At 36.8% G+C, this 20280-nt stretch overlaps 1 protein-coding gene across 7 annotated transcripts in view; it reads right to left on the bottom strand.

The window, feature by feature from the left end:
- The window catches only part of FAM13A (family with sequence similarity 13 member A), a 374408-nt gene that overhangs the window by 57811 nt on the left and 296317 nt on the right, over nucleotides 1–20280 (bottom strand). For all 7 annotated transcript variants that reach the window (XR_013335363.1, XM_077765111.1, XM_077765113.1 and 4 more), the window contains 3 exons: nucleotides 14641–14682; nucleotides 11893–12072; nucleotides 5582–5768 (listed from right to left, as the gene is read on the bottom strand). Coding sequence is in view for 6 of the 7 variants with exons in the window: in XM_077765111.1 (XP_077621237.1) it covers nucleotides 5582–5768; nucleotides 11893–12072; nucleotides 14641–14682 (409 nt within the window). In the remaining variant the exon portion in view is untranslated. The remainder of the gene's footprint in view (nucleotides 1–5581; nucleotides 5769–11892; nucleotides 12073–14640; nucleotides 14683–20280) is intronic.

The raw sequence follows: 20280 nt of genomic DNA, 5'->3' as shown, positions 1-20280 counted from the left end.
TAAGAGGACACAGAGAGGTCAGCATTATCGAGGTTGAGGAGAGAGGGAGAGAGTTCTGAGACAAAGGGATGAAGTATCAAGCCCCACAAAGGCTTGAGGAGTCAAGGACCAAGAGGATGTCAGAGCACAGAGGTCTTAGAAGACCATTTCCAACCCTTGTCCAAACAGTGACAGGGAGAAAGCAGGTTCCACAGACCAGCAGGCATAGAATCTGGGTTACTGGGTTGAACTAGCAAGGGTGAAAAGCAAGATTCAGAACAAGGAAGTGCAGACTGTTCAAAATGTTTGATGGCAAGTGAAGAAAAATAGACTGGTTATTAGAATCTAGGGAGCAGAAAGGGACGTATGAATGAACAGTGTTCAGTTTTCTCTATTCTTTAACACATTTAGTTGCATTTAAATCTCACAAAAAACCACAGTTAGGTATTAATAGTCCTACTTTATGGATAAAGTAACTGAGGCTATATAATATGCTCACTTGCCATAGATAGTAAGCCATAAATTTGAAAGAGAAACTCAGGTCTGACTGCAAGAGCTATGCTCCTTCCTTGAATCCTGCCTGTGATTTCAGAGGGCACAGAAGGCATTAAATAGATTGTTTAAAATTAAGAGAGCTACTAGACTATGTTTTCAGTTTTTATATAATAAATGTGATGCTTATTCTATATTTTATAGAATTAGTATAATCATATTGAGAACATTTGAAAAACAGCATGGAGTAACAGATGCTTTTTTTTTTTTTAGCAGGCTTCATGCCCTGTGCGAGGCCCAACATGGAGATCAAACTCACGACTCTGAGATCAAGACCAGAGCTGAGATCAAGAGTTGGACTCTGAACTGACTGAGCCACGCAGGTGCCTCTCAAGTAACAGCTGATTCTAATACTACTACCACCACCATCACACAATCAATCACGTTAGGCATATTTCCTTTCAGTCTTTTTTCCTGGGAATGAACATTTTTATATACATTCATATACACACATACATATACCCATATGATACATATATACATATAATGTGTAAAATGTATACATATATAACATATATATACATATATAAATGTACACTTCAAAACCTACTTTAATACTGAAGGATATTGTAGAATCCCAGTTCTACCACTTATGGGTGACCTTGGACACATTATTTAATCTCTTCTGCTTCATTTTCCTCATGTTTAGAATGAGAATAATAATAATAATATAAATCTGCCTTATGGATAATTGGGAGTATTAAAATTGATAATATATACAAAACACTTAAAATATAACTTGTTAATGTTTTTATTTTATTACATGGTCTTCAAAATAATTTTATTGAATTGACATACACATTACTAATCTGATGTCATACTTTTAAGCATTTATATTGCCTCTAATTTTCCATGATTATAGAAAGTCTTGTGGTGAGCAAATTAATACTCATGGTCTTTTCCATATTTAAGTAGAACTGAGTGTATGATTACTGGATAAAATGCATGACTAAGTTATGGGCTTTTGATTCAGACTGTTAAACTGTGCCCAGAAGAGAAAGCTTTTAGAGATGGAGGCTTTTTCTAGGCCAAAAGAAATGAGCCAGTGGAGAGGAAGCCATGAAAAATGTGTGAGTGTGTGTATGTATATGTTTGTACATCTACATGGGGGTGAGGGGGAGGATGGATATAGAAAACAGAATTTACATGGATACTTCTTGATTTAGAGGTTAACCTTAGAAATGAGAAAAGCCATGTTATCATTTGAGCAGGTGAGAAAAGAAAATGAGTGGAGTTCTTAGAGATGTTATGAAGCAGGAGGGAAGCTGCTGACACAAAAGCTGGGTGTCTTAGTTCTTCAAGTAAATGAAGAGACAAGGTTTTGCTCTGAGAATGACTGGAGGGCACACACATGAGCTAGGAGTTTAAAGGGGGAGGAAAAGTTTGGGACTATGGCAATAATTAGAGATAAGGCAGAACACTCTAATGTCACTCATGGCCACTAATTTTTAAGCTCTGAATTCCTCGGTAGCCTCTTGGTCCCTGCTGGTCATGACTGTCTCAAGAGGTGACAGGATGAAGGCGAATGTGCCCAGCCAGTACCCATGTTAGGGATTCCAACTGTGCAAGATGCTTTTTTCGGTCTATGGCATATTCTCTTTGGTTGTGTTGTGGGCTGGTGTGATCAGTGTGAAATTATCACTCACCGTGTTCAGGTACTTTCTTTTCATTTTCTCTGGAAAATGGCTTTTGCTCCCAGTCTCTTCAACAAAACTGCTCTTAGTAAGTGATCTCCAGCTGGCTAATCCCACTGGTCAAACATGCGGTCTTCTGCTTGACCCATCTCTCCTCTTCAAGATACTGGTTGACTTGGCTTCCAAGGCATCAAAGTCACCTTGTCTGTCTTCTACTTTGCTTGTCTCTTAAGTACCTCTCCTGGTACCTTCTCATCTCCCCATCCTCTAAATGTTGGTGTGTTTCAGGGCTCACAGTCTCTGAGATGACTTCTCTTTTCTGTCCACACTCACTCCCTTGATCACTTCATCCAGAATATTGGCTATCAATATCCTCTATCTACTGATGACTCCCACACTTTAACTCCAGCCAGGATATCCTCCCTAAACTCTTGGCCTAGAAATCCAATTGCCTTCCTGATATGCCCTCTTAGATATCTAATGGGCAGCTCAATCTCATTTCCAAAACTGAACCCATGATGCCCTAAACTTCTGTCTTCTTCATCTCAGTTAAACTCGCAACACACATCTAGTTGCTCAGGCTAAAAACCTTGGAGTCATCTTTTGACTCCTCTATTACTTTCACACCACACAGGTAATGTCTGGGAATCATGTCAATTCTACTTTCAAAATATACCTAGAATCCATCCACCACATCACAATGACTGCAGTGGCACTAGTCTAGGAGGAACCATTTGCATTTTAATCTATGTGAACAGTGACCCTAGAGTAGTGCATCGTACAGTCTGCAAGGACTGACTCTGATACATGCTGACTCTGCTATCACCTTGTTCAAGCCATCATTACCTCAAATCCAGATTATTGGAATAGCTTCTTAAATGGGGTTTCTCTTTCTGCCCTTGCCTGCTTACTGTCTATTCTCAACATAGCAGTTGAATCAAATTTAAGTAAGTCAGATCACTGTTCTACGTAGAACCCTCAAGTGGATTCTCATTTCACCCAGATTAAAGGCAGAGTCCTCACAACGATCCATGAGGCTCTATGAGGCTCTACTTCATCTGCCCACTTTCTCCCATTACCTCTTTAACTTTGCTCACCCTCGTCCAAACACAATGGTACCTTTGTGGTTTTTTGAAGATTCCAGATAAATTACTGGCCCAGGGACTTTATACCTACTAGGAAAGTATGGCCTGCTTCCTCACTTTCTGTAAGTCTTTACACTCAGATGTCAAATTCTTGGGAGATCTTCTCAGCTCACTCTATTTAAAATTGCATCCCCTGCTCCCTCACAATTCCTGTCTCCATTTCTAGCTCTATGTTTCTTCCTAGTAGTTACCACTATCTAACATACTTTGTATTATACTTGCTTATCTTGATTATTGTCTGTTCCCCCTACTAGAATGTAAGCCCCATGAGTACAGTAACTTTTGCCTATTTTTCTCACTGCTGTATCCCTAGGATCTGAAATACTTCCTGGCACATAAAGGCATATAATTATGTATATGTTTCTTCCCCATTACCCCAGGTTTAAAAATAAATGTTTAGTCAGGGTGTAAAGAACTTGAAATGGAGTAGGGAAAGGTTTTGGGAGGAGATTTGGGAAAAGTAAACTTAGAAGGTTAAAAATAAGTGACAAGTTATGCTGCACAACATAACTTTTAGGATGGAATCTAAAGACTTGCTATGTTCCTTGCCTCTTTGCTTTGTGGTTACCTGTTAAGATCAGATCTAAAAATTCATGGCATATGACAGCCAGAAAAGCTCTTAGAGAACACCTTTACTTTCTCTGAGGAAGTTGTGCTGGCAGGGCTTTCAATTATCCACTGCAAAAAGACATGGTCCATTTGGCTCACTTATGTTAATAGGTGACATTCACAATCCTGGAATGAGGAAACTGGCAACTAACATGGGGGCAAACCCTTCACCTAAAAAGACCAAGACGGCATTGGGCTCTCCATTCCAAATGTTTTTAAACAAAGAATATGTCCATAGTTCTATCAATCAAACACAGATTCTAAGGAATAAGTGTACTTTTTCACTTTTATTAGCTATTATCACCTCCCTAAGACACTCTTCCTTGTGAAATGAAAATATTTCTTTGTGAAATGAAAAAAAATTATTGGTTCAGTTCATGTAAAAAGGGATTGCATAGAGAAGTACATTCTTTCCAAAGAAGTCTAGTGTTGGACTTTTAGTCATTGTAATCTCTTTGGCAGATAAGCAAATTGTGAGCCAAATAAAGAGCTAATGAAATTAGCACCATTTATTTTACTTAAAAATTTCCTTTCCCCTAAGCAAGAATTAAGTTAATGCTAAAAACATTTAATGTGTATAATGGTTCCAAAGCTTACATTCCTTATTTGGAGTGTATCAGATATGGACCTGAGGTGGGTGACTGTTTCTGTCCCTTCTAGCTGGTCACTTTTACTTCTAGAAACAGAGCATCACGACATTTGGAGGGGGGGAAAGAAAAGAAATTAACATGTTTCCCTGAATTTGCCTTTATGTATATTTTATTTAGGGCAAAACTGGGAATCTTCTCTGGGCACATGCATAAATTGACAATGAAGAAGAGATGGCCCATAAATTTTACTAAATGTATGAAAAACCCAGCATGGAGCTAAAAGCTGGTCAGAGATAAAACAGATTAGAGTATTTACTTATTGAACAGTAAGAATGGACATTACTTATTTTTATTATGCAGACTCTAGCTCATATTACATTATAAATTTTATCTTCAGTTTTTATTCATTTTATTTTAAAACTAAACGGACTAAGTAGATATATTTTGGTTTTCACTTTTCAGAGAAACTGAAGCATACACAGAAAAGGATGATGTGTACTAATAGTATAAAATAACTTGTAAGGTCTGAGTTAACTGTGTAAGAGGTTGATTTTTTTGTTTGTTTCTGGTTAATTTGGAAGAAAATACTTTCTAGAATATAGACTTTAACTAAATTTCTGAACACAGAGATTTTTGTACATAAAGATAGCTGATCTTCTTTCTCTATGCAGTTTTCTTTCACTTGGCTTTAAGTTTATTAATTTTTTGTATATAGTCATATATTCAAGAATAAACAGAATGGGGGAAAACAAGAAAAAGGCTCTATTGACAATATTTCAAAAATAAAATTTAAAAATGCTTGAAGGAATGAGATAAAAATCAGACCAGTTTACATAACATGGGAATCAAAGAGTGCTGTCTTTGTTTCTTTTGGTAGAATATAATTTTTCTCAGCTTTGATTTTAATATTAAAAAGAAATACAAGTGTGTGTACTTGGTAGCTTTAAGGTCTTCACAACTCATATCCTATAGTCCTATAAGCTAAGATTGGAATAAANTTTACAAAGCAAGGAAAAGGATGTGGTATTTCCTAACTGACTACAAGTAAAAATTTTACAGAATATTCACTTACCACAAGATCATCTTGATTTCCATGGAGTTCAGACAGTTTGGAACTGGATTTCTGACGTTTAGGTTTGCCCCTTTCTCCAATACAACTGGAAGTATTTTCATGTAACTTTTCCACTTCCTGAGCATTCAAAATACAATCTTCAAGGCTGCTGAACCCAGAAGGAATATTTTCTTTGTCGACAAGGCCCCTTGAAATTAAAAAAAAAAAGCTTAATTTTATTTTAAAAGGTAAAAGGGACCTTTTAATGACAGTGTCACTGCATCACATGGGAAATCAGGAGAGTGTCCAGAAATTCCATTTTGCCTCTTTGATCAAAATCTGAGCACAGTGCTACTCCTGAGACCAACTGGTGCCAAATAAATCACATTAAAAGAGAAATTATTCCTAGAGGCAAATTGGCGGGGACTGTGTTTCTACCAATGAACAACTTTTGTATTTGTACCAAAAGTAATTTGTATTCAAACAGGGAGAATAGTGCAAACTTACAAAAAATTTTCCCATTATTAATAAATTACACCCTCCCCACACACATTTTATAATACAAAGTGTGGAGAAAAATCTGAAAAGGAAATATGATGTCTTTTTCTCTAGAATGGGGCATGCTGATTTTCGCAAATGAAGACATTTCAGCATCGTAGAGAAGCATTAATAACAAAATCCGACTGCATTTGATAATTTTGGTAAAAATAATATAAGTTAATAAAAACTACAGAACACAAAATATTTTAACTAAAACATGGATTTGTTACTTCTTATTACAAAGTTTCATGACTTAGTTTTATTTTTTTGACTTAGTTTTAGCTTCATGACTTAGTTTTAGAAGTAGATACGAATGTCGTAACTAATGAATTTAATTCACTTAATATTATTGATTACTCAGTAGTAATGATTACTCAGTTTTGAGTATCTTAAACATTTCCTCAAGGAGTTTTCACCAAATTAAATTACTTAGCAAACTGCTTGTCTTTTACTACATCATGGAACAAATTAAGCCATGAGTGTAGTGCATGGCTTGCCAAAGTGCAAATGAATGAGATCTCTCCCTTACGGTATGACTAACTCAAGGTAACTCCCTAAATACTACAGCTCTATTTTGAAATACATGACCTCTAAAGAGCAAAACTGATGACTATATTTTAACATCAGCTCAACCATATCCCCAAAAGAAAGATAATGTTAAATATTCTGTAATCTAAATTCATATCCTGTTTTAGATGGGCTTATAATAGAGACAAAATTATGAATTAAATATTACCGTAATATTTTCAAAGTTATACTATCTTTGGTGATTTTTAGCACTCTATATTTAATTTAGTCTTATTTTACACAACTTTTAACGTAAAAATATATAGACTTGGTAAAATTATATAAAAGATTGATGCAACAGTTATTAGAAATATCCTAGGGACTAACATGCTGGCACATATCCTCATGCAAACACTCTTAAATCTCTCCCCTCGATGCACTGAGACAGGTGCCTTTTATGGATGGCTGGATGAGTTTGGTATCAACTTCAAAATAATTTGTTTTACTATATAAATTCTGTCTAATCACTCTTCTGATTTCCTCTAACTCTTGGGGTATACCTCCTATTATAATTTTTCTAGTGGGGGGGTGGTTTATGTTTGAAAGCTCGTATGACAGAATTCTGTTTACCCCCAAATTTTATGTTGCAGCCCTAACCATCAACATGACTGTTTTTGGAGACAGGGCCTTTACAGGGGTAATTAAGGCTCAATGAGGCCATAAGGGTGGGGCTCTACTCCAATAGACCTGGTGTTCTTATAAGAAGAGGAGGAGACATACAGAAGAAAGGCCATCGGAGGACACAGAAAGGAGGCACTGTCTGAAAGTTGAAGAGAGAAGTCTCATCAGAAACCAACCACGTCTGCACCTTGATCGTGGACTTCTGGCCTCTGGAACTGTGAGGAAATAAATCCCTATTGTTTAAGCCCCCCAGACTGTAGTACTTTGTTAAAGTAGCCCCAGTAGGCTAATACAAAAGCTAAAAACTAGTTTTAGAAATTAAAACACAAAATTTATTTTATAATCTTTCTGAATAGTGAATAAATGACTAGAATAAGTCCTGTCAAAATAAATATATGAAAATCTGTTCAGTGTGCTCATGTGGAAATCCTGTTCTCTCGCTTAAAAGAAAAAAAAAAAAAAAGGTCTCTCCTTTTGTGTGAGTCAACATCTTTCAGCCATGGTACAAATGTGACTGTGAGAGCACTGGTATACAATTCCTGCCTGCAACATTCTGACAGCTTCCAATCATACTGGACATCACTGAGATTTGACTTGAACTGAGATCTCTGCGGCTTCTCACTTCATCTAGGGTTTCTTCCTCACCCCTACATACATATTTACTGTTCTAGTAATACTTGATTACTTATTGTTCCTCTAATAGTACAGCATTTTTTTTTTACTTTTAAGTAAGAATTTAATATAATATTTATAACAAAGAAATCGGTATACATTTCCAGTTTATTGTGTTTTGGATAGTTGAAACCACTTTCACTTAAATTACCCTTTGCCTTTTAAAAAGTATTTATTTTAAAATTTTCACACACATAGAAAAGAAGAGAGACTTTCACGAACTTCCATATTCCCATCACCAAGAGTCAACATTTCCATGCACTGGGCAGATGGCAAGTTTTTTAATAAATGAATTAAACTAAAACCTTTCACATAATGAATATATTCCTTAAACTTTGACATTTTTACAGTAGCAAATAATAACATAAACCTGATAATGTTTCCTTATAAATTTAGACAAACAAGAAATGTTTATAATCTTAGTCTATCTTCTGTATTTGTTTAAAATTTTTTAAAATATTTATTTACTTTTGAGAGATGGAGTGAGACAGAATGTCAGTGGGGAGGGTCAGAGAGAGAAGGAGACACAGAATCTGAAGCAGGCTCCAGGCTCTGAGCTGTCAGCACAGAGCCCAACTCAGGGCTCAAACCCATGGACAGTGAGATCATGACCTGAGCCGAAGTCAGACACTTAACTGACTGAGCCACCCAGGCGCCCCCTGTATTTGTTTAAAAAATCTGCCCTGATGACTTTAGTACAGACTTTATTGACTCTTTAATCTAATCGTGAAATATGGTCATCATTGGCTTCAAGAAAAAAAATTAAAAAAATTTTTTAATGTTTTTATTTTATTATTGAGAGACAGAGCATGAGCATGGGAGGGGCAGAGAGAGGGGAAGACACAGAATCCGAGGCAGGCTCCAGGCTCCAAGCTGTCAGGGCAGAGCCCAATGTGGGGTTCGAACTCATAAACTGTGAGATCATGATCTGAGCTGAAGTTGGACACTTAACCAACTGAGCCACCCAGACATCCCAAGGATATATTTTTTTAGTTGGTTGCAGCTCTAAGTTGTTAGGAGGTCAAACAATAGACAAAAATACAATGAGTTTGTATATTTAAGAACTCCCCCCTTTTTTTTGAGGGGGGAGAGGGGCAGCGGGGATCTCACAACTGTGAAATCATGATCTGAGCCAAAACCAAGAGTTGGATGGTTAACCAACTTAGCCATCCAGGTATCTCTTTAAAAATTCTTTTTAGCTATTCCATGAAGCTATTAGTTTTGAATAGAATAAAGTCTAGCTTAATCTTTTTTTAAGCAAAGCCTGATGAAAATCTTTGATAAATGAATCAATTATGAGTAAGTATATACTAAGAAAAATATACTTAATATAGGCTATGATAACAATTCTGAACCACCGATTCTGCACAATCAGTGATATGTCACTATATCTCCTGGGGACATCATGGAGAGGACTTTCATGGGGACAAAAGCAGTAGGTCTGGGGCCCTGAGAGCAGTAGGTCTGGGGTCTCACTCCTCCATAGACCTGGTGAGTTCACAGAGGCAGTGCAGTGTGGGCTGGAGGTTGAAGAGGAAGGGGACTATCAAGAATGCTAATTACTCAGCATGTCAGATGAGGAAGAGGCCATATGAATGGGAGGGTGAGGCCAACAGGGAACACAGGAAGTGGACTTGTGCATGCCCAGACCACATACCAGGGAGAAAGAGTAATGCAAGACTGTAAGTTACCTTGGCTACATACAGTTTGCAGCCCGAGATTCACTCACTCAGTGCACAACTGAGTCTGACCACAATGAGTGAGCAGCATGAGCAGTGAAGCAAATACCAGAGAAGAAACATTAAGAGGAAGGCTAGAGTTTCATGGGTTAGATTAGTCAGCTTCTACCATTCTCCATCTCATTTGTTCTCCTGATATTGATAGTAAAATGTGATCAAGATAACTTATATTAGAAACATTCCCAACTTGGGAAACTAAATTCTGCAGGAAAGGTCACTTACTGTATGTTTCTTATGTTTCTATCTGTCCCCTATTCACTGTGACCTTACCCCACTGTGCTGCCTCCGGCTGCAGCTGTGCCCACCATCAACACTACCGCTGTCTGTCTCTGTTCTCTCTCCAGTGCTTCCCACCACTTCTATCCACACTCAGCTTGCCGTCCCTTGGTCCAAACAAAGAGGGTGGAAAGCACGACGTCGTGACACACTAAGACTATTTTTAAAATGCAATGTGTTGCTACATACTATTTGGCAAAAAATAAGGCAGAGGATATGAACAGTATTAAATAATTTGTACTTGCTGTGTAACACAATTTAGGCAGTACACAAACTAGTTATACTCCTAAACATTTTCTATAAAGCTTAGTAGCTAATTTTAAAAATAAATCTCTCCTGTATTGTATCTTTCTATTCTCTAAAGGTAGTATTATAGCACCCTCTCCAACCGACCAGCTCCAAGACAATTTTTTAAAAAATGCTGCTTTTATCACTTAAAAAGTCAGTAGGTAATACAATTGATATTGTTTTATTTCTAAAATGACACTTGTTAGTATAACTTTTAAACATCGTGACAATAGGCAGCATGGTATTTATTTACACTACTTCTCTTTTGTGTCTTTCTTTAATCAAAAAGAAATTTCATTTTTTTCCTAAGATTTTGATATAGATTATGAATCCAGGGAAAAACAATGAGGAGGCTCAGGGTCTGATTTAATCTTTGACATTTAATAAGGAATTCAAAACAATAACTTTATAGAGACTAAATGCTATGGTAGATAAAAATAAAACTTTTGGGAAAAATATACGAATATAACTTTATTTTCTGTGACAATTCAAATGATGTTATTAAAAAATGTGGATGATAATTGTTTATTTGTATCTTCTCAAATCCTTTAATGAAGGAAAACGTTCCTTATAATACTATTCTTGAAATTCATGCTGTGGGAAAGGTTGTAGTTATTATAATAAAAAAAGAACTTAAGCATTTCCTCTTCTGATTAGAATTGGGCTCAACATTTCTTATCCTAAAAATGTAATCAATTGTCAGAGTATTACAGTGCTATTCTAATATCTCATCAAACCAATACAGCAGGGAGATCTGTTGATTTCCTAAGCTGTTCTAACAGTCAAATGAATGTTGTCTAATAAGAAAAAAACCACCTCTGGACTGACATAGGGCCATTTTCTCCTCCAGGGGTTGGGCATCCCTCCCAATAAGATATTCATGAGGAAGCCATGAAATGGATTAAATCAGAGGTGGCTTCCTACAATATACATCTAGACAATGTAAAACATCCAAACAAAACTGAAACATTCATTTAGTTGCCTACAAATTTCCAAATGTTAGTTAACTTTAGAGTAGTCAAGGGGCACTTGGGTTGCTCAGTCAGTCAAGCGTTTCACTCCTGATTTCGGTGGTCATGATCTCACAGTTTCGTGAATTCAAGCCCCACAGTGGGCCCTGTGCTGACAAGTGCAGAACCTGCTTGAGACTCTCTCTCTTTCTCTCTCTTGCTCTCTCTGCCCCTCCCTTGCTTGCACTTTCCCTTTCTCAAACAGAAAAAAATAAGTTAACAAACTTAAAAAAAGAGAATAGTGAAAAGAGAAAACTTTTGAAGTTTTAACCTGAATACTGAAATGGGAATGGCTATAATGCAGTGACTAATTCAGGTGTATATTTTTAAAAGGAGAAGAGAAAATGCAAATAAGGGGGCACCTGGGTGGCTCAGTCGGTTAAGCGTCTGACTTTGGCTCAGGTCATGATCTCACAGTTTGTGGGTTCAAGCCCCACGTTGGGCTCTGTGCTGACAGCTAGTTCAGAGCCTTGAGCCTGCTTCGGATTCTGTGTCTTCCTCTCTCTCTGACCCTCCTCTGCTCACACTGTGTGTCTCTCTCTCTCAGAAATAAATAAAACATTTGAAAAAAAAATTAAAAAAAAGAAAATGCAAATAAGAGGCACCAATGCCAACTCACAGGTCTCTGCTGCGTCGAACTTCATCCTGCTCTTTGGACTGGCGGCGGCGCTGTCTGGCAGATGTGGCAGAAGATGCTGCCGATGTTCCAGATTCTGAGTCCTCTGAACTTTGACCTCCAGAGCCATTAACATCAAAAAGATGCTGTTCTACTGCTGACCGGATAGTTCTTTCTAAGAGTCTAATAAAGAAAAAATTGAGAGTAAATCAGGTAATCAAATTTATCGATGACTGCCTTTAAAAATTTAATATCTATAATTTTGGAAAATCTGTATTTCCAGTGGTAGATCTACTATAGTTTCATGAGCAAAGACAGTATGGGAGACATCTCAAAATATCTGTAACATGTGTAAGATAAAACCAAACCTAACAAATTCTACCAATTTGGTAACTGTGTTTCTCATCTCAGTATGTCCAGGATTACTGAAATGCTCACAGCAAGTCTAGCAACAATTATCAGAGGCAATCAGGAAATAAGGGTCATTTAATATAAGGCAGAATGAGGAAATATTTTTTTCCCTCATATAATAATAATAGACCTATTCTTATAAGGGTGAGTTCCTCCAGATGTCATACCAGTTCTCTAGAGGAAGACAGTATGATTTGCAAAGCAAACTGGCACAAATAATTTTATGGTTGCTATTATCTATTTAGAATCCCTTTAAGATAAAATTATGCAGGGAATAATGCTATTAAAAAGGAACAGCTCACCAGAACAATTACTACTTAGAACAGCAAAATCTTTCTGAACTTTTATTCATTTGAATTGTGATGTATATAGTTGAAGCTGTATTCGTGCAAATATCCCAATACTCATTACTGAAGATGGTAGGATAGATTTGCTTTGTTCAACATGAAGAAATATTTCAGTACAGGGGCTAAAAGGAGTGCATGATGAGATAGGTAAGGTATCCTTTTTAAAGCTACATAATCTTTTAATGTATCTAACCTTTTATCACCACGCTATTTAATTCTAAATAAGCTGCCATGGAAAATTCTAAACATATTCTCCTCAAACCGTGTTTTCCTGCACTTGAAAAAAGAATCATATCCAAACTCATCAAACTGTACATACATAAAGTATGTATAGTTTTTTTGTGTATCAATAAAGCTATTAAATTTAAAAGAACCATGTATATATTTTTAAATGTTCAGATTAAGAAAACATCCACTTAAATAAAATGGGTTTTAAGAAATTTAAGAACTTTAGATTTTCCAAATGTAGTTTTCTAACAGATGCAAAGCAATTTCATTAAAACTATTTGAAGACATTGAACGAGTATAGTGTAACTTGGGCACTAGAACTTACATATTTAGAACTCTATATCCCAATGATTCAAGATTACTTAACAGTGGTACATGGGGATGTGAGTGAATTAATATATACATACAAATCTATCCCACAACTTTCCCAAACTATACAAGACATAAAAGAAGTAAAGGCTGTCAGGAAACACACAAGCAAGGACACATCAGTCTTGGTATAATTCAGCTTTAAAATTCACAAAGCTAAGAGAGGTCAGTCCTTTCACTGCTTCTTTACCTAGTAAAGAAGAAAAAACATCCCAATTTATCCCATTAGATCCAAATTCATACCAGTTAGTGCTTCTTTAAATTCTTCTACCTCCTCATCATATCTTCCCTCCTTTTCTTCCTGATCCCTGTTGATGGAAGATGCTCTAAAAAGGCCCATTTATGTCTCAGCAAGGAAGGGAGTAAGATGTGATGGAAAGTCTTTGAGCAAGAAACTAGTCACAAATATTTATTTAGTGCCTAATATATATCAGGCACTTTTCTATGTGTTAGGGATACAGCCATGAATATGACAGACAAGGCCCCCGTGTTTTTAGAGCTTACACTGCTGCTATGAAGCAAGACAGGTAATAAACAAATCATGAAATTTCAGATGGGGATAAATTCTCTCCAAAATGGAGGACAGGACTGGAGAGTGACTGTGGATAGTCAGGGATGGCTTCTCCAATGAGAGGACATTGGAACAAAAAAGCAAATTATAGTAAAATTAATGGCCAGGCTGAGAAACAGCTAGTACAAGGGTTCTGTGGCAAAAATGCACTTGGCTAATTCCAGAAATAGAAGGTCACGAGGTTGAAGCATAATGGGCAATCTAGTCAGAGAGGAAGGCAAGGGCAGGTAAATGGAGTTTAGAGTTTAGTCCATGTGCAATTGGTAGCCTGAGGAGGAAAAAGGCAGATGGCGGACATAATCAACAGAGCACTATTGCTGCTCTGTGGAGTGTTGCCATCACTAATTTGCTTTTGATTCTGTGTCCCTTTTGGGCTATAAAGTCCCTGAAGGCAGAGCCCAAGGCTTATTTGACGTTATACACTTAACACTATGCTTGGCATGGTACAGGTACCTAATAAATGTTGGCTGATTAAACATAATGAGGGAAGCAGTAAAGACACGGTTACTACTTTAACCTTTAATGGCATCCTTCATTGCAAGATATTTCCCCAAATACATATTTTGCAAATATTAATAGACTCTGACATTATTTTGACTGAAGCAAAAATCTTGCATGTTCAAATGGTTGAGTTGTCTCTAGTCACACACCCACACAGAAGCTCAAACAGGAACACGTCTTATTTAGTCCTCTTCTCTGGTTTAAAAAAATCACCATTGGTTGCTTACTGTATTAATCTTCCAATACTAAACACCCTTAGAGTAGCTTTTTTTTTCTGTTTGCTAAATGAGAAAGGAGGGAAGAACCCATATCCAAAAAACTTACTCTCCAGTTGTCGAAACATTGCTGACTTGGGATACATGCGTACTGTGGAAAAGAAGCACAAAGAAACAGTCAGATTAGAGCGTAGAGACTGCGAACCCAATGTCTAAAGGGGATTCCAGGCTGAAAATACCAGCCAGACTCTGAGTGATCTCTGCAGAATGTTTAACCATCCACTGACAGATGCTGATTTTAACTTATTTCTAGAATTAGAGAATGGCTCTGGGTGTTTACCCATGAAAGGTGCTCTCCCCTCCCTCCCCCCATTTTAAAAATGTCTATGACACAGAGTTTTAAAGTAACTTTTACAAACCATCTCTACTTTCTCACCCTACCACCACGTTCTAGTTGAGGGTCTTTTCATTTTCCAAAATTGCCACCCTCCAGAATTTCTCCCCTCTTGTCTGCACCCTGTGTTCATATAACCACAGTGAGGGTTGAAGCTGGCAACTATTTTAGCAGCACTGATACCAAGACTTTTTTGTAGTCAGCCTTCTCATGCTTAGCCAGCTTCTAAATCAAGATTCAAAAGTTCATTTAAAAGAAATCCCTCATGCTTGTCAACCTATAGTTTTACATGATAGATATGACAGTGCCCTTGTCTCCTCATTCTCTGAAGAGGACACCTGAAGAAAATGGCAGCCATTAATGACCAATTCTGATGGCTGCCTTTCAGTCACCCTAAACATCCTCATATATGTTACACAATTTTCAACATACATTTTTTAAAAACCATCTGTTGGGGTTTTCATCTATGTACACGTGTATCTCATCTCTTTCCATTCTGGATCTAAGTACCCCAAGGGACTTTATGACATTTCTCTTTTTCTGTCATTACACTCCCTATCACTACGATCAGATATATCTTAGCACTTATTATCCCAGAGGTGATCAACACTCACTCTTTAGCCCCGAAAATGTCCTTGATAAAAGCCATAGCTATTTTCATGGCCACAAACCACAGCCAAATCCCAGAAGAGAAACAAAAAATAATGCTATTGTTCACAAGGGAAACTGATGAGAAAAATCTTAACAAATGAATAAATGAACAAATGAATAAATGCACTCTAACACTGAGTACTCAGTATATTTCAGACACTGTGCTAAGTATTTTGTAAATAGATTTTTCTCATTTGCTGTTTACAATGACCGCATAAGGTAGGTACTATTGTTTTCTCAATTTTCAGATAAAGAGGTTAGAGGTTAATCAACTTGCCCACAGTGAGAGCCAAGAAGTAGATGAGCTGGAATTTGAACCAAGAAAGATTTAACTCAGAGTCTAAGCTTTTAATCACTACACAGACATTCAATCTATCACTCACTAGAAGAAAAACTCACTAGAATCATCTTTGTAGATGGAGGCTTAGCCTTAGGTATTTTCCTTTGCTTTTAATCACAACCATTTTTCATCTGCTTCACAATGCCTGTTATTCACAGTGGTTCCCAGGTTACATAACCAATAATATATCCTTTGGTGTTCTCTGTCCTTAACTGGAACAGGCAGTTCCTGCTTTTGATGCTTTGTGGCTCACCCTCTGTAAAGTCAACACTGTATAATTAACTCCTGTATTTCACTTCTCAATGCAGTTATACAACCTTAGTTTTGGAGCATGGACCAATGTGAATGATGATTCCAGGAGAACAGAGAAAAGGGGGAAAATGTAGATCTGTTAGACGCTAAAAATATTCCAAAGACATAGAAGTATACTTAGCCAATAGTCCTCCAGACCGTCTCAGAATGAGGAGATGTACATCCTTTCCTCCCTTCTACATCCTTTGGCCTAAACTTCTTTTTGCTTATTGAAGCACATGCTGATTATTTTTATGTTCCTTTTGGGGGACTGGGGTCCAGGACACAAAAAGAAAGTTGAGGAAGAAAGAGACAAGAAAATGACATCAAGTAGAATGAAGTTCTGAGGTTACTAACTCTCTGAGGAGGTGCTTCTCAAACCCTAAGGCATAGCTGAATCACCTAGGAGCTTATTCACACACAGACTCCCACTCAGTAGTTCTAGATCTCAGGAAGGGGAAGCTGAGGGACACCTGGGTGGCTCAGTTGGTTAAGCATCCAACTTCGGCTCAGGTCATCATCTCACAGTTAGTGGCTCAAGCCCCACATCAGGCTCTGTGCTGACAGCTCAGAGCCTAGAATCTGCTTTGGATTCTGTGTCTCCCTCTCTCACTGCCTCTCCCCAGCTCATGCTCTGCCTCTCTCTCAAAAATAAATAAATAATACATGCATACAGACATACATACATAAGGGGAAGCTGAGTTTCTGCCTTTCTATCAAATTCTACGTGATTCTGAGGCTGCTAATTTGTGTAAGACATCGATTAGCAAAGCTGTAATTCTCTGCAACTAAAATTCTTCAAGACTTCAATTACTTGGATATCACAATAACTATTTTTAAACATTCTAATTTAAGTAACAAGGGTATGAGTTGGAAAACTTATACTAGCATAAGTGAATAAAGGGCAACATGTCAAAGTTTCCCCTCATAGCTTAAAGAAAAATAACCTATGCCATCTAAATCAGTCTTTTTAAAATATTTATTTATTTTTCAGTATTTATTTTTTTTATTGAGAGAGACAGAGACAGAGCACCAGTGGGGGAGGGCAGAGAGACAGGGAGACATAGAATCTGAAGCAGGCTCCAGGCTCTAAGCTGTCAGCACAGAGCCTGACGCAGGGCTCAAACCCATGAACCATGAGATCATGACCTCGGCTGCTTAACTGACTGAACTACTCAGGCACCCTCAGTCTTTTTTTTTTTTTTTAATGTTTATTTTTTGATTTTTGAGAGAGAGTGTGTGCACAAGTAGGGGAAGGGCAGAGAGAGGGAGACAGAGAATCTCAAGTAGGCTCTATGCTGTCAGCAGAGAGCCTGTTGTGGGGCTCGAACCCATGAACCATGAGCTCGTGACCTTAGCTGAAATCAAGAGCCAAATGCTCAACTAACTGAGGCCACCCAGGCACCCCAATCTAAATCAGTCTTAAAGAGACATTTTCAGAATGCAAAATAAATGAATAAATCAATAATAAAAAGTATAAAATCATATTCAATTTGATAATATATTAATCTTAGGTCAAATTTATGATAATTTAGTTTAATAGTCCTTTGGAATTTTTGGTATATTTAGCGTGGCCATGTTTTCATGTTTTTAAAACAATTTCTCTAATGCAAGTATTCTAAGAAGAGAATATTTTCCATTGGGAATCAGAAAAGACAAGTTCTGGTCTCAGCTCTGCAGTTAATTAGCTGAAATCATAGATTGCCAGTTAGCCTAGCTGCTTTGGATTGGTTTCTTCCTACAGAAAAATGAAAGACTTGGTTACTGATCTCTGTGGTTTTCTTATAGCTCTAAAAGTTTGTTGCCCTAAAGTTTAAATCACTATAAAAGGTTATAACTGCATAATGTTTTATGATAGTTTCAGTCATAGCTATGGTTTATTAAATATCAATATGGCTTTGGTCAAGTATCCAAACACTTCTTTAGTTCTGTGAGATAATCCACCAATAACAAGATTTCTAAGAATATTTAGTCACAGAAATAGGGGTTATTTTCATAGCTATAATGGACTCATGAAGGTAATTCTAAGACACTGACAAGAGAGTAATAAGCAAACAAGGTAAAGTGAAAGATAGATTTCCCTCATCTACATGTAGCTTGGTTTTTATCCTCTGCGGAAAGCTAACAATAATGAATTTTTTCAGAGCCCTTGACTGATTTGCTAACAAAATTTCTTACTATGCAATATAAACACTTGAATATGGAAGAGATGATATCATAATGTTGATAAAGCAAGTATTCAAAACTGAAAGAGGGGCACATGGGTGGTTCAGTCAGTTAAGCATATGACTATTGATTTTGGCTCAGGTCATGATCTCGTGTTGGTGAGATGAAGCCCCTGCTATGGGCTCTGTCCTGACAGCCACTACTTGGGATTCTCTCTCTGCCCGTCCCCCCTCTCCCAAAATAAACAAACATTTAAAGAAGAAAAAAAACCTGAAAGAAATAAGCTTATATGCAGACTCCAGCACTATGGACAATTTCATTACCCAAGCCTGCTGTAAGCAACAATGCAACTGCATTTGCTATTGGTATAGTCATTTAAAATAGATTCTAAGCGGGGCACCTGGGTGGCTTAGTCGGCTGAGCGTCCGACTTTCGCTCAGGTCATGATCTCACGGTTCGTGGGTTCGAGCCCCGCGACGGGCTCTGTGCTGACTGCCAGCTCAGAGCCTGGAGCCTGTTTCAGTCTGTGACTCCCTCTCTCTCTGACCCTCCCCTGCTCACGCTGTCTCTCTCTCTCTCCTAGAAATAAATAAAACATTAAAAAAATGAAAAAAAAAATAGATTCTAAGCCTACTCTGCAATGTATTCTATGACATATTTAAATATATTTAGCCCATGTCTTTATTAACAAAACCCAAATTATATTTCTGGAAACTGAATATACTCAACAAAGTAGTCTATAAATTTGCATGTGATAAGATGCACAGAATGCCTGTTGACAAGTGATTTTCTAATTAGAGCTCTTGATCTGAAATAAAGAAATCTACATATAAAAAGAAGTTTCAAATCTACTAAAATATGACATCTTGAAAAAGCATGTGTTCTCTTTTTCTGTATGTTCTCTGACTTCAGTGTGGTTTCTTTTCTGTCATGTAAGTAAATCTAAAGCAGGCTCCAGGCTCTGAGCTGTCAGCACACAGCTGATGTGAGGTTGAAACCTATGAGCCATGAGATCATGACCTGAGCTGAAGCTGGATGCTTAACTGACTGAGCCACTCAGGTGCCCCTAATGAATAAGGACATAAAAGACAATTATGTGATATTTAATTCAGCCAAAGCATGAAGATCATGTAACTAATCAAAATAGCATGAAGCTTCTAATTTGTTTAAGAGAATATACTATTTTTAGTATTATCTTAAAATAACAAAAAAGTTGATATGCAGTGTAAACATTTTGAGACTAATGTTATGTCTTGCAATTGTAGAACAGATTTCTAATTAAAGCTTTAACCACTGTCTTCAGTGGACATAATATAAAACATCAGTGTCATAATATAAACAAATATACTTGATCTTCAGTATTTATCCACTCTGACTTAACTTTTAGCTATTATTATGATATGCAAAAATTTAATGGAGAATTTATAGGTGCTCAAACATTGACAAAAATTGTATCACCTTTTTGTGGTGGTGTTACAGATAGATTGGACTTAAATAGCCTCACTTTTTTCTTTATTTTAAATCATATACTATGCATATAATACTAGAACATAAATTGAAAACATATTACATGGATATGAATGAGGAGGAAAATATTTATCCTCATATTATCAAATATTACACTTCCTATTTCCTTAAATATTAGGATTGATTTGAAGAAAAAAATTATTCTTCATTATTATATTTTCATCATCTATTAAGTATTTTCTAACAAATTAAATAGAGTCCATTAAAATACTGACATACTTTTTTGTTCAGGCCCTAATTGTGGGAGTTTTTAGTTTTACACATTTAGCATGTTTTTGTTCAAAAAGAAATTCAGAGTTTTCAGTTTTAGACTAGGGTCTTTATAAAGCAAAATTATGAATGAAATGGATAGTTTACTATCCATTACTCTTTTACAGATG

The sequence above is a fragment of the Crocuta crocuta genome, unplaced genomic scaffold, assembly GCF_008692635.1.
Source record: "Crocuta crocuta isolate KB4526 unplaced genomic scaffold, BGI_CrCroc_1.0 scaffold134, whole genome shotgun sequence".
Classification (NCBI taxonomy): domain Eukaryota; kingdom Metazoa; phylum Chordata; class Mammalia; order Carnivora; family Hyaenidae; genus Crocuta; species Crocuta crocuta.
Note: the sequence above shows the minus strand (reverse complement) of the source record. Positions and strands in the feature narration are given on the sequence as shown.